This window comes from Aotus nancymaae, unplaced genomic scaffold (genome assembly GCF_030222135.1).
Source record: "Aotus nancymaae isolate 86718 unplaced genomic scaffold, 86718_ANA_hifiasm-v0.15.2.pri h1tg000122l, whole genome shotgun sequence".
NCBI classification, from domain to species: Eukaryota; Metazoa; Chordata; class Mammalia; order Primates; family Aotidae; genus Aotus; species Aotus nancymaae.
In genome coordinates this window covers 880,574-895,810 of record NW_026988537.1, presented here as the reverse complement: position 1 = coordinate 895,810, position 15,237 = coordinate 880,574, and the positions used below count along the sequence as shown (strand labels likewise).

General features: G+C 36.3%; 1 protein-coding gene across 6 annotated transcripts in view; it reads left to right on the top strand.

Annotated features, from left to right (window-relative positions):
* EVI5 (ecotropic viral integration site 5) overlaps nucleotides 1-15,237 on the top strand; it is a 256,816-nt gene that overhangs the window by 161,360 nt on the left and 80,219 nt on the right. For all 6 annotated transcript variants that reach the window (XR_010340665.1, XM_012435437.3, XM_021668008.2 and 3 more), the window contains 3 exons: nucleotides 1,730-1,864; nucleotides 8,226-8,366; nucleotides 9,421-9,579. Coding sequence is in view for 5 of the 6 variants with exons in the window: in XM_012435437.3 (XP_012290860.2) it covers nucleotides 1,730-1,864; nucleotides 8,226-8,366; nucleotides 9,421-9,579 (435 nt within the window). In the remaining variant the exon portion in view is untranslated. The remainder of the gene's footprint in view (nucleotides 1-1,729; nucleotides 1,865-8,225; nucleotides 8,367-9,420; nucleotides 9,580-15,237) is intronic.

Below are 15,237 nucleotides of genomic sequence, written 5' to 3'. Positions count from 1 at the left end.
TAATGGTTTTAATTTGACATCTATTATTTTGTCCTAACATATTAAAGAGTAAAAATAACCGTGGTTTATTCATTCTAGTTCAGTAGATTTTTTTAATGACTTTATTTTGAAATTTTGAGTTGCCACATTTTCTTTACTACATGAATTAAATGTGAAGTGATAGACGGTTTATTTTAGAAAGTCTTCTATTATGATGAATTATGTACTGCTTTTGTACAGAAGCTTTCATATGGGTATTGGCTTAAAAATGACAACTACAGTGTTTGCATCAAAAGGAAATGGGAAGGTTGCATACTTCCATGGTTAATTTCTTTGTGCAGCATCTGCTTCTTCTCTGCTTCCAGCAATTATTTCCATGCATGTGTGTTTTTTTTTTTTTAATTTTTGAAACAGAGTCTTTTGAATACAGTAGCATGATGATCTCAGCTCACTGCAACCTCCACCTTTGGGCTCAAGCAATTCTCCTGCCTCACCCTCCCTAGTAGTGGGGACTACAGGCATGCGCCACCATGCTCAGCTAATTTTTGTATTTTTAGTAGAGACAGGGTTTCACCATGTTGGCCAGGCTGGTCTTGAACTCCTGGCCTCAAGTGATCCACCTGCCTCAGCCTCCCAAAGTGCTAGGAAACTATGCATATCTTTTAAAGAAGATTTCTAAGGGCAAATACAATTTTGTTATTTTGGGATTTAGATGGTTCACGTTATTGTGGGTACCCTGTTTTTTTGTTGCCTGTTTTTTGAGGTGGAGTCTTGCTCTTGTCTCCCAGGCTGGAGTGCAGTGGTGCGATCTCGGCTCACTGCAACTTTCACCTCCTGGGTTCAAGCGATTCTCCTGTCTGAGCTCCCTGAGTAGCTGGGACTACAGGTGTGCGCCACCACGCCCGGCTAATTTTTGTATTTTTAGTAGAAACAGGGTTTCACCATGTTGGCCAGGCTGGTCTGAAACTCCTGACTTCAGGTGATCCACCCACCTCGGCCTCCCAAAGTGCTGGGATTACAGGCATGAGCCACCATGCCTGGCCAATACACTGTTTTTTTTTTTTTCCATTAGATTAAAATACAATTTTCAGTAATGTTTACATGTCTTCTGTAGTATGTAACAGAACTACAGAATAATAGCAATATAGCAATATAATGTGTCACATATTTAATTTAAAATTTTCTAATAGCCACATTAAAAGGAGTAAAAAAGGTAAAATATTTTTATTTACCTCAGTACATTCAAAATACTGTTTTAACATGTAATCAATATAAAAATCATTGAGATGTTTTATTGTGGTATTTCACATCAAGTCTTCAAAATCTAGTTTTTATTTTATACTTACAAGTTGTTTTAATCTGGATTAGCACATTTCAAGTGTTCAGTAGCCACATGTGGCTAATTGCTATCCTATTTGTTGTGTAGTGCAGGTCTGTAAAGTCAGAACAAATTCTTAGTATCTGGATGGATGGACAGATAAAAGGAGATGTTTATCTTATATGAATCATATTTGATCATTGTAATAACTAGTTACCAAAACCCAATAATCTTGTCATCTTTATAGATATCAAAGTTGGGCTTTTTTACTCATTGAAAAGTTAATTGGAGGAGATATGCTGGAAATATTGGGTAGATGGAACGAACTATTTAGTTGCCCTTAATATAACTGTATTATGTAGTTGCATTGTTTTTACTATATATGCATGTTTATACTTCCATGAAATTTCAGAATATGTCTGTAACCTTTAGCATAAATGCAGTTCCAACTACAATGAAGATTTTGTGCTACAGCTAGAGAAGGAATTAGTTCAAGCCCGACTGAGTGAAGCTGAGTCTCAGTGTGCACTAAAAGAGATGCAGGATAAAGTCTTGGATATAGAGAAGGTAAGAAACCTACGCAAATGTAGTCACTCCCAAATTAGAGGGGATATGTAATATTTATAAGGTACTGAGCAATTTAATTGACTTGGTGTTTTTACACATTAGAAGCCTTACATATTAGTTACTAAGAGAGAAAAGGAAGAAAAGATTTTTTAAATTGTCAGTTATTCCTTGTTGCCTTCATACTAATCAAAGCCCCAGATTTAAGGATAAAAATGGAGATTAGAGCCCTTTTGGAGGAAAGCAACCAGAATAATTTTCATAAAAAGAATATCTAAATGTTGCAGAAAAGAAATTCAGGTGACAGAAATTAACTCTTGTCTTCAAATATTGTAGTATTTTCATGTGGAAGAGATAGAATAGGACTAATACATAGACATTTTAGGGAAAATTTCATCTGAATGTAGTTGCTAGAACTGTCCAATCCAGAACAAGTTACCTCAGGATATGTAGGAATTTCCTTTCAGCCTGTGGTATACAGAAGCTAACTTACTTCAAGGATATTAAAGAACATCAAAAATTAGGTAAGTAATGGGAATAAAAGAACTTCAGGTTTCTTATAACTTTCAGATTTAAAAGTTCTAGATCACAAACTCTGAATCTCTTGTTTCTCATCTATCAAATTATTGGTGGCCTGGCGTCTGTGGTGTCTGTTCCTTTTTACACTTAGGTAATAGCTAGCTATTGAATCCAAAAAGCTAATCGATAATGGACATAGCAGTCTCAGGTGTTTTTAACTATTTTCTTAATGAACTAGAACAAGTATAACTAGAATCAGTAGTGGAATAATTTTGTTAGAAAATGGCTTGCTATTTTTATATTTCCAGAAAATGTATTCTCTTGATTTGTTGAAAAAAAAAAAAAAAAAAAGCCAGCAAGAATGCTGAAAGGAATGCCTAACAGAATATTTGGTCCCTAACTTAGGTGTATTCTGGGTTACATGATTTAGATAAGAATTTGTGTCTTACAGTTAGAAAGATTTTGAATATTGGGTAGAAGTGTATTTGGGTTCCATTCAAAAATGGATTTCTTCGGTGGCTGTGTTTTCACATTATAAAGTAGAGAAAGGTAGCATGCTTCCTGTGGTAATATCTTCATGCAGCATCCTCTTTTTTTCTGCTTCCAGCAATCCTTTAAATGCATATGCAGTAAATTTTTGGTTTTCAACTGAGAAAATATTTAAAGTCCATCATAAGAATGTATAATTGGCAAGAATAACTCCATTTCATCATCCCTGTGAGCAGAAAGCTACATGTGCACCATGAAATATTAGAGATAGAAAATTTCCAAAAAAAAGGGGCTCCTTCCCAAATCATTTTATGAGACTAACATCATCCTGATACCAAAACCTGGCAGAGACTCAACAAAAAAAAAAAACTTCAGGCCAGTATCTACGATGAATATAGATGTAAAAATTTTCAATAAAATACTGGCAAACTGATTGCAATAGCACATCAAAAAGCTTATCCATCACGACTAAGTAGGCTTCATCCCGGGGATGCAAGGCTGGTTCAACATACACAAGTCTATAAACATAATCCACCACACAAACAGAACCAAAGACAAAAACCACATTATCTCAATAGATGCAGAGAAGGCCTTCAACAAAATTCAGCAGCCCTTTATTCTAAAAACTTTCAATAAACTAGGTATCGACGGAACGTTTCTCAAAATAATAAAAGCTATGTATGACACACCCACAATCGATATCATACTGAATGGGCAAAAGCTGGAAGCATTCCCTTTGAAATCTGGCACTAGACAAGAATGCCCTCTCTCACCACTCCTATTCAATATAGTATTGGAAGTTCTAGCCAGAGCAATCAGGCAAGAAAAAGAAATAAAGGGTATTCAATTAGGAAAGGAGGAAGTCAAATTGTCTGTATTTGCAGTCAACATGATTGTATATTTAGAAGACCCCATCGTCTCAGCCCAAAATCTCCTGAAACTGATAAGCAACTTCAGCAAAGTCTCAGGATACAAAATCAATGTGCAGAAGTCACAAGCATTCCTATACACCAATAACAGACTTAAATAGAGCCAAATCAAGAACGAACTGCCATTCACAATTGCTTCAAAGAGAATAAAATACCTAGGAATACAACTAACAAGGAATGTAAAGGACCTGTTCAAGGAGAACTACAAACCACTGCTTAATGAAATAAGAGAGGACACAAACAGATGGAGAAACATTCCATGCTCATGGTTAGGAAGAATCAGTATCGTGAAAGTGGCCATACTGCCCATAAGTAATTTATAGATTCAGTGCTATCCCCATCAAGCTACCTGTGACCCTCTTCACAGAATTGGAAAAAAACACCTTAAACTTCATATGGAACCAAAAGACAGCATGCATAGCCAAGACAATTCTAGGCAAAAAGAACAAAGCTGGAGGCATCATGCTACATGACTTCAAACTATACTACAAGGCTGCAGTAATCAAAACAGCAAGGTACTGGTACCAAAACAGATATAGACCAATGGACCAGAACAGAGGCCTCAGAGGGAATGCCACACATCTACAACCATCTGATCTTTGACAAACCTAACAAAAACAAGCAATGGGGAAAAGATTCCCTGTTTAATAAATGATGTTAGGAAAACTGGCTAGTCATGTGCAGAAAGCAGAAACTAGACCCCTTCCTGACACCTTACACTAAAATTAATTCCGGATGGATTAAGGACTTAAACATTAAGACCTAACACCATAAAAACACTAGAAGAAAACTTAGGCAAAACCTTTCAGGACATAGGCATAGGCAAGGACTTCATGACTAAAACACCAAAAGCATTGGCAACAAAAGCCGAAATAGACAAATGGGATCTAATTAAACTCCAGAGCTTCTGTACAGCAAAAGAAACAATCATTAGAGTGAACCGGCAACCAACAGAGTGGGAAAATTTTTGCAATCTACCCTTCTAACAAAGGGCTAATATCCAGAATCTACAAAGAACTAAAACAGATTTACAAGAAAAAGCAAACCCATTCAAAAGTGAGCAAAGGATATGAACAGACACTCTCAAAAGAAGACATTTATGAGGCCAACAAACATATGAAAAAATGCTCATCATCACTGGTCATTAGAGAAATGCATATCAAAACCACATTGAGATACCATCTCACGCCAGTTAGAATGGCGATCATTAAAAAATCTGGAGACAACAGATGCTGGAGAGGATATGGAGAAATAGGAACACTTCTACACTGTTGGTGGGAGTGTAAATTAGTTCAACCATTGTGGAAGACAGTGTGGCAATTCCTCAAGGACCTAGAAATAGAAATTCCATTTGACCCAGCAATCCCATTACTGGGTATGTATCCAAAGGATTATAAATCATTCTATTATAAAGACATACATGCACACATATGTTCATTGCGACACTGTTTATAATAGCAAAGACCTGGAACCAACCCAAATGCCCATTGATGATAGACTGGACAGGGAAAATGTGGCACATATACACCATGGAATACCAGGCAGCCATAAAAAACGATGAGTTTATGTCCTTTGTAGGGACATGGATGAATCTGGAAACCATCATTCTCAGCAAACTGACATAAGAACAGAAAATCAAACACCACATGTTCTCACTCACAGGCAGGTGTTGAACAGTGAGAACACATGGACACAGGGAGGAGAGCATCACACACTGGGGTTTGTTGCGGGGGAATAGGGGAGGGACAAGGTGGTTTAGGGAGGTTGGGGAGGGATAACATGGGGAGAAATGCCTGATAGAGGTGACGGGGGGATGGAGGCAGCAAACCACATTGCCATGTAGGTACCTATGCAACAATTCTGCATGTTCTGCACATGTACCCCAGAACCTAAAGTGCAGTAGTTGGTGTGTGTGTGTGTGTGTGTATGAAAAAGAAAATTTCATAGAATCAGGCCTTGAAATCTCAGTGTTACTGGTTACCTCAGTTTACCTGTTTACCTAGGGAGTTTTCCCTAGAGCCTAGTTTTGGATCTCTTGGTAATTCTCCAGAGCAGTTTGATAATGGGTTACCCTGTGTCCTTCTTATCTTTTAATATGGTGGGAAATTAATCTAAAATCTTGTATCCGTGTGCTGGGTTAGTTGCCTAGCCACATGTAGGAGAAGGAAACTGGATCCTCACACCTTATGTACAAAAGTCAACTCAAGATGGATTAAGGACTTAAAGCTAAGACCTGAAACTATAAAAATTCTAGAAGATAACATTGGAAAAACTCTTCTAGACTTTGGCTTAGGCAAGGATTTCATGACCAAGAACCCAAAAGCAAATGCAATTAAAACAAAGTTAAATAGCTGGGACCTAATTAAACTAAAGAGCTTTTGCATGGCAAAAGGAACAGTCAGCAAAGTAAACAGACAACCCACAGAGTGGGAGAAAATCTTCATAACCTATACATCTGATAAAGGACTAATATCTAGAATCTACGATGAACTCAAATCAGTAAGAAAAAAACAGTCCCAATCAAAAAGTGGGCTGAGGACATAAATAGACAATTCTCAAAAGAAGATATAAAAATGGCCAACAAACATATGAAAAAATGCTCAACATCATTAATGATCAGGGAAGTGCAAATCAAAACCACAATGCCATACCACCTTATTTCTGCAAGATTGGCCATAATAAAAAAATCAAAAAACAGTAGATGTTAGCATGGATGCAATGATCAGGGAACACTTCTACACTGCTGGTGGGAATGTAAACTAGTGCTGCCACTGCCACTATGGAAAACAATATGGAGATTGTTTAAAGAACTAAAAGTAGAAGTCCCATTTGATCCAGCAGTCCCACTACTGGGTATCTACCCAGAGGGAAAAAAGTCGTTATTTGAAAAAGATACTTGCACACACATGTTTATAGCAGCACAATTAGCAACTGCAAAATCATGGAACCAACCCAGATACCCATCAGTTAACAAGTGGATAAAGAAACTGTGGTGTGTGTGTATGCATATATGGAATGCTACTCAATGGAATACTACTCAACCATAAAAAGGAATGAACTAACAGCATTTGCAGTGTCCTGGATGAGATTGGAGACTATTATTCTAAGTGAAGTAACTCAGGAATGGAAAGCAAAACATGGTACTGATTGTGGGAGCTAAGCTATGAGGACACAAAAGCATAAGAATAATTCACTGGACTTTGGGGACTTGGGGTGAAGAGTGGGCGGGGAGTGAGAGATTAAAGACTACAAATAAAGTGCAATGTATACTGCTTGGGCACTAAAATCTCACAAATCACCCACTGCTAAAGAACTTACTCATGTAACCAAATACCACCTGTTCTCCAATAACTTATGGAAAATAATAAATCTTGTATTCATGAATCAAATTGTTTAATTTCAGTTGTTTAATTTGAATCAATTGTTGTTTAATTTGTATTTCTTGACTTGATGTAAATAGTGACTAATACACATAGATTTGATACTGCTCTCAAAGATAACATGCTGAGGAAATGCAACAGAAACAGATTTTGAACTATTCTATAAATATTTTAAAAGTAAATGATGTTCATGCTTTATTTGGAGTCTAATCAGAGGTTAGTAAGTTTATTGCCATATTGAAAAAAATTTTAATCCTGTTGCTCCATAACTCTGATTAGTATTTTATTAACAAATCAGAGTTAGATTTCTGTGTCCTCAAAATTAAGTATAGTTCCCCTCATACATTGCTAGTGGAAATGAAAAGCAGTACAGCTGCTTTGGAAAAGTTTGGCAGTTTCTTAAAAGTTAAACACAGAATAATTACCATCTGAGCCAGCAGTTCTGTTCCTAAGTATATACTTAAGAATATTGAAAGCATAAGTCTACACAAAAACTTTTTCACCAACGTTCATAGCAACATTGTTTATAATAGTCAAAAAATTGAAACAACCCCTATTAACTGACGAATAAATAGATTAAATGTGGTATATCTATACAGTGGAATATCGTTTGGCATGAAAAAAAGATTGAACCTTGAAAACATTGTTTTAAGTGAAGTAAGGTTGTCACAAAAAGCTATAAATATATATGATTCGCTTACAAGAAATGTCCCAATAGGCAAATTCATGGAAACAAGAAGTAGATTAGTGGTTGTCAGGGGCTGGGGAAATGGGAAATGTAGAATGACTGGTGATGAGTATAGGTTTTCTTTTTTGCATGATAAAAATATTCTGAAATTAGATCTTTAACAACCCTGTAAATACTCTAAAAACCACTGACTTGTATATTTTAAAAGAGTGAGTTTCATAGTTTGTGAATTATACTTCAATACAGCTATATAAAATTAAATAACATTTAAGTGTGGAACAAAATAGCTCTTTTATGTGCTATGTTTTATCTTATTCCTTAAATTTAAAAATTTCAAATTAAATTTTCTTCTTCTATAGAGAAATAACTCCCTTCCTGATGAGAATAATATTGCAAGGCTTCAGGAAGAGCTAATTGCTGTGAAACTGAGAGAAGCAGAAGCCATTATGGGTTTGAAAGAACTTAGACAGCAAGTCAAGGATTTAGAGGAACACTGGCAGGTATGTTAATATATTTTGTGTGCTTTTCTAAAAGAGAGTAAAACCCGAATATCAAATTTGTAAGAGTTTGAAGTAGCTGATGACTTACAGTAGGAGATGAGTTTAAAGTGTCTCTCACTGACCCTGTTTAATGTCAAAATTGAGAGTATTTATAAACTGAAAGTGCATATAAGCTGTTTCTCCCTCTTATAGTAAAATAAAAGATACAGTGGAAATCGTCATATTTTTGTTGTTGTACCATTGTGCCTTGTATAACTTTTTCTGAAAATCTGTAAAAGTATTTCTTCTATGTAGTACGTATTTTGTCTTATGTTGGTGTTAAGTCCATTGTTGGTTAGTGTGAAACACTAGAAGGGTGACATTATAAATTTTATCTGTAAATTAGTAACTTACTTAGTTATCTTACCAATTAAATCACATTTTTCTGGTATATGCCCACAAATTTATTCATGTATTAGGGAAATGTTGACAAGGAACAAAATACATGTTCTATCCAAGGACCAAAATTGGGCCTTGACACTGTCATGCCTTTTATTTTTTTTACCGTGTTTTGAAAAGGTTGCAATGAACTTGAAATTTTAAAACAAAAAAGACAAAACTTGTCCTTTACCACAGATACCTTGAGAAACACTGCCCTTAACTTCTTACATTCCTTTTTTAATGGCCCCATTTTTTTTCTGATTTATTGGGATTTCATTGAAGATAATATGAAAAATCTCTCATTAAAAAAATTGTGTCTCAGACAAGTGTGGTTCAAAAGAAAAAAATTATAGTGAAGAATGAATCCGCAGTATATAGAGAAAAAAATTGAACTATATTTGAGTTTCCATCCCAGATCTGTGATCCTCCTGAAGTTACTTACTCACAATGTTCATTTTCTTACCTGTAAAGTGACGATAACAGTGCCTGATTAATAGGATTTTTTAGGGATTAAATAAAGTAATGTTTAGAAAGTGTTTTATATAGCACACCCTGAAATAAGTGCTCAGTAATATTAGCTCTTGTTTTGATACTGAGAGTATTTGCTGCAATATAATTTTTTTTTCTGCTTTAGCGCCACTTAGCTCGTACTACTGGGAGATGGAAAGACCCACCTAAGAAAAATGCTATGAATGAGTTACAAGATGAACTGATGACCATTCGACTTAGAGAAGCTGAAACACAGGCAGAAATAAGAGAAATAAAACAAAGGATGATGGAAATGGAAACACAGGTATGATGGGAAGGCCCAGTATCTTAAAAGTATCATTAGCTGATTGAGGGTTTATGCACAGATTGTATCATCCCTAGAATAGAGGTGAACAGTGACAATATGGAACTGTATAGACTGCAGTTTTCTAGGCCAAATGAAGAGGGCAAAAAATTGTTCTCTTTGATTTCTGAGATTTAATCCTTCTTTAACCCATTCAAAGTTCAAGCAAGTCAAATTTTATTTGACTTTATTGAGTAAACTCCTAGCATTGCCCTTCTGCCTGACTTGAGAAGAAATACTCTGTACAGCAAAATTTCTCAGCCTCAATACTTGGAACATTTTGGCTAGATGATACTTGGTTTTATGGAGCTGGCCTGTGCATTGTAGGTGTTTAGCAGCATCCCTGGCCTGTACCCACTAGGTGCCACTCACGTCTCTCCCACCCCAGGTTGCGATGACCAAAGATGTTTCTGCACACATTGTCCCCTGGGGACAAAATTGCCCCAATTGGAAACCACAGATGTATACTACGACGTGAATGATGCTTCATAAAGTTGTTTAATGTGGTGATCCTGGGCAGTGAATTCTAAAATTCCCCTTCTTTCTTCTCAGGTCTCTCTTCTCTCCAATAAATTCTATCTTAAATATACTTAAGATCTGCAGAAGTCTTTTTTATGAAACCCCTTTGCATGGCAAAGACATACTTGGTTTTCATGTGGTACAGTTGTTTGGACCATATTCTTTATACTCTGTGAATGTTGTTATTTGGCTTTTAAAATATTTGTTTAGTCAGTAGGGGGCATACTTAACTCATACATCATTCTGTATTCCAATGTGCAAAATGATAATTATCTCAAACATGATAATATGAATATGTAATTTCTTCAGAATAAATATATCTTGTTTTGCATTGTTCAGTTATTTTCTTAGATTTTTCTTGTATTATTCTATATAAAATACTTTCCACATATTATTTTATAGTATAGTTAAAATAGGAAGAGGTACTATTGAGATTATGAATAGTAGAAATCTAAGTTTTACAATGGGAAGTCTTATTTTTGTAATCAGATATTTTAGTATAGATACTAAAGATGCAAACACAGCTTTTAAGCCAGTGTTGAGGATTTATTTCACAGTGGGTAGAGGTGAATAAATCAAATCCAACAGACATGGTATTGAGAACTTGTGAAACGCAAAGCACTGTCCCAGCCATTGAAGGACTTACACTTGATAAAGCAGATGCGCACAGACTATATTTAATATAATTCAGAAATTTGGTAAGTAGAGAGGTAGAAATTGCTATGGAGACTAGGAGGAGAAAATTAATTTCAACTAGGTGGTTTGGAGAAAGGTTTCCTAAGGAATTTGTATTGTGCCTGACTAATGCTGTTCCTGACTAATAAGTGTGATTTTGGATGGATTTTGCTGGAAGCGGGATGGTTTAAGGCACTGGTTTCTAAAAATGTCAGTATTTGAACTGGTGATGAGTATTTGCTGCAATGTAATTTTTTTCTGCTTTAGTGCCACTTAGCTTGTATTACTGGGAGATGGAAAGACCCACCTAAGAAAAATGCTATGAATGAGTTACAAGATGAACTGATGACCATTCGACTTAGAGAAGCTGAAACACAGGCAGAAATAAGAGAAATAAAACACGCTCCCTGTGTTTCCATTTCCATCATCCTTTGTTTTAGTTCTCATCATGGTGGTGATCCAGGCAGTTTTCACGTTGATAAAAAAATAAATAAAAATGGTGTGGTGTAATGGTGGTGGTATATAGTAATCTAAAGAGCATTATATCAAACACCCACGTATCCACCATTTAGATTTTTTTTTTTTTTTTTTTTTTTTTTTTTTTTTTTTTTTGAGACGGAGTTTCGCTCTTGATACCCAGGCTGGAGTGCAATGGCGCGATCTCGGCTCACTGCAACCTCCGCCTCCTGGGTTCAGGCAATTCTCCTGCCTCAGCCTCTTGAGTAGCTGGGATTACAGGCATGCACCACCATGCCCGGCTACACCATTTAGATTTAAAAATTTGTCCATGTCACTCCAGTTCTGTTATTTTAGGGACTTGTGGAAAAGTCTGTCAGCAACTATACCTCATTGATTGATTCACTCTCCTGTTGTTGCCAGCAGTGCTACTCTGAACATTCTTGTTTATGTTTCCTTGTTTATATCTTCAAGAGTTTCTTAAGTATAAAGGTTCTTACTGTTTTTGTGTTTGTATGTGCTGTCAACACTTTTGGCAATCTGGAACCTATGGAACTCTTCTTAAAATAATATTTTTTAATGCATAAAACCAAATACAAAAGATTGCAAAGCAAGCCACTTCTATTGAGGTACTAAAAACATGTTTGTGGTCAAAATACTAAAAACATATTTGTGATGGAGATCACATAGACAGATACAACACATTTCCATTGCTGGATTCAGGTTTTTAATGTTTTGGATTTAGATTTCTTAAGATATATTTTACTATATTTTTTCCTAACTTTGAATTTCTATTTATCTGTGTGTTTACATCTCTGGTAAACATTATATAGATGGGTACTTTTTAAAATTGAGTCTGACAAATTATTGTTCAATTCTGAATAGGCTAAAAACCACTGAATATACATCTACTTGGGGGAGGTCAATTTTATAATATATGAACTGTATTTCAGTAAAACTATAAAAACCAGCTGGGTGCAGTGGCTCATGCCTGTAATCCCAGCATTTTTGGAGGCCAAGGCAGGTAGATCAGCTGAGGTCAAGAGTTTGAGACCAGCCTGGCCAACATGGTAAAACGCTGTCTCTACTGAAAATACAAAAAAATTGGCCAGGTGCTGTGGCCCGTGCCTGTAGCACCAGCTACTTGGAAGGCTGAGGCAGGAGAATCGCTTGAACCCAGAAGGTGGAGATTGCAGCAGTGAGCCAAGATCATGCCATTGCACTCCAGCCTGGGTGACAGAGTGAGACTCCCTCTCAAAGAAAAAAAAAAAACTATAAAAACCATTTAGTCTCAGTTTCTTTTGCTGTCGTGTTTGGTCTCAGTTTGGTGATTTTATTTGGATTGATAATCTGTCACTTGCTAGCTATTTTGTTTATTCCGTTTGTTCTTTCTTTTTTTCTACCTTCTCTTGGATTTATTAGATATTATGATTCAATTTTTATCTTCAAAATTTATCTTCACTTATTTATACACCTATCAAGAGTTTTTTTAGTGGTTGTTCCAGGTTTTACAATAGAGTTTACCTTCAAATAATAAGTTATGAATAATGAATAAATAATTACTTCATGTGTAATCCAAGGCTCTTACAACAGCATATTTTCAGATCTTTCTACATTTTTTGTGAAGTTGTCATACATTTTACATATTGTCCAGACATATAATATATGCTACTAATTTTGCATCAAAGTTATCTTTCATAGAAATGTAAAAATTTTAATAAAATTCGATTTTCCTCCAGGATATTCTGTTTCAGCACTCTTTCTTTGTGTAGATCCACGTTTCTGTCCAGTATCTTATTTTTTCTGCTTAAAGAACTTCTTTTAACATTTTCTGTAGTGCTGGTATACTGGCAGTGGATTCTGTTAGTTTTTGTTTGAGAAAATGTTTATTTCTTCAGTTTTAAAAGATATATTTGCATACTGAATTCTGTCTGACAGTTGTTTTTCTTTTAACACTTTAAATCACTCTACTGTCTTGTCAGGAACCTTGCCAGCCAGGGCTCTGCTGTAATGCTGACTTTTGTTCTTCAACATGTAATGTATGTTTCCTCTGGTTGTCGTCAAGCTTTTCTCTTTATTTGTAGCAGGTTGAATATGGTATACCTAGATCTGGGTTTTTTTTTTCCTCTGGGTTTCTTTGATTTATGGATTTGTGTATGCCATAAATTTTGGAAAATCTGTGGTTATTACTTCTTTTTTTCTTTTTGAGACGGAGTTTCACTCTTACTGCCTAGACTATAGTGCAATAAGAGGCAGAGGTTCATTCACCACAAGCTCTGCCTCTCAGGGTCAAGCCATTCTCCTGCCTCAGCCTCCCAAGTAGCTGGGATTACAGGCGTGTACCACCACACCTGTCTAATTTTGTATTTTTAGTAGAGATGGGATTTCTCCATGTTGGTCAGGCTGGTCTCGAACTCCTGACCTCATGATCTGCCCACCTTGGCCTCCCAAAGTGCTGGGATTACAGGTATGAGCCACCACAGTCAGTCTTTGATTGTTATTTCTTCAAATGTTTCTTCTCATGCTCTCTTCTTCGGGGGTTTCAGTTATACATATGTTAGATTGTTTGAGGTTGTCTGACAACTCTTGGTTTGTTTGTTCTTTTTGTCCCTATTATTTTTCTCTTTGTGTTTTCAGTTTCCATTGACTAAGACATTTTGACTGACAAATTATTAAGTTCACTCATTCTTTCCATTGCTTTGTCAAGTTGTCTGATGAGCCATTGAAGGCATTCTTCACATCTGTTACTGTTTTTCATTTCTAGCTTTTCCTTTATTTTATTTTATTTTTCAAAGAGACAGAATCTTGCTATGTTGCCCAAGCTGGTCTCAAACTCCTGAGCTCAAATGATCTTCCTGCCTTGGCCTCCCAAAGTGCTAGGATTACAGTCGCGAGCCACCATCCCCAGCCCATTTCTAGCTTTTCTTTTTGACTCCTAGTTTTCATTTTTCTGCTGATATTGCTTATGATAATCTTGTATGTTTTTCACCTTTCCCTTAGAGCCTTTAGCATATTAATCACAGTTATTTTATTTTATTTTTTATTTTTTATTTTTTTTTTAATTGCATTTTAGGTTTTGGGGTACATGTGAAAAACATGCAAGGTTGTTGCATAGGTGCATACGTGGCTGTGTGATTTGCTGCCTTCCTCCCCTTCACCTATATCTGGCATTTCTCCCCATGCTATCCCTCCCCAACTCCCCACCCCCCGCTGTCCCCCCCACTCCCCACAACAGACCCCAGTGTATAGTGCTTCCCTCCCTGTGTCCATGTGTTCCCATTGTTCAATACCCATCTATGTGAGAACATACGATGTTTGATTTTGTGTTCTTGTGTCAGTTTGCTGAGAATGATGGTTTCCAGGTTCATCCATGTCCCTACAAAGGACGCGAACTCATCGTTTTTGATGGCTGCATAATATTCCATGGTGTATATGTGCCACATTTTTCCTGTCCAGTCTATCATCAATGGGCATTTGGGTTGGTTCCAGGTCTTTGCTATTGTAAACTGTGCTGCAATGAACATTCGTGTGCATGTGTCCTTATAGTAGAACGATTTATAATCCTTTGGATATATACCCAGTAATGGGATTGCTGGGTCAAATGGAATTTCTATTTCTAGGTCCTTGAGGAATCGCCACACTGTCTTCCACAATGGTTGAACTAATTTACACTCCCACCAACAGTGTAAAAGTGTTCCTATTTCTCTATCAGATATTATATTAGTCAGGGTTCTCTAGAGGGACAGAACTAATAGGGGAGTTTATTAAGTATTAGCTTACACAATCACAAGTTCCCACAATAGGCTGTTCTACAAACTTAGGAGCAAAGAGAGCCAGTTCAAGTCCCAAAACAAAGACCTTGAAGTCTGATGTTCAAGGACAGGAAGCTTCCAGCATGGGAGAAAGATGTAAGCTGGGCTCGTCTCTCCTTTTCATGTTTTTCTGCCTGCTTTATATTCACTGGCAGCT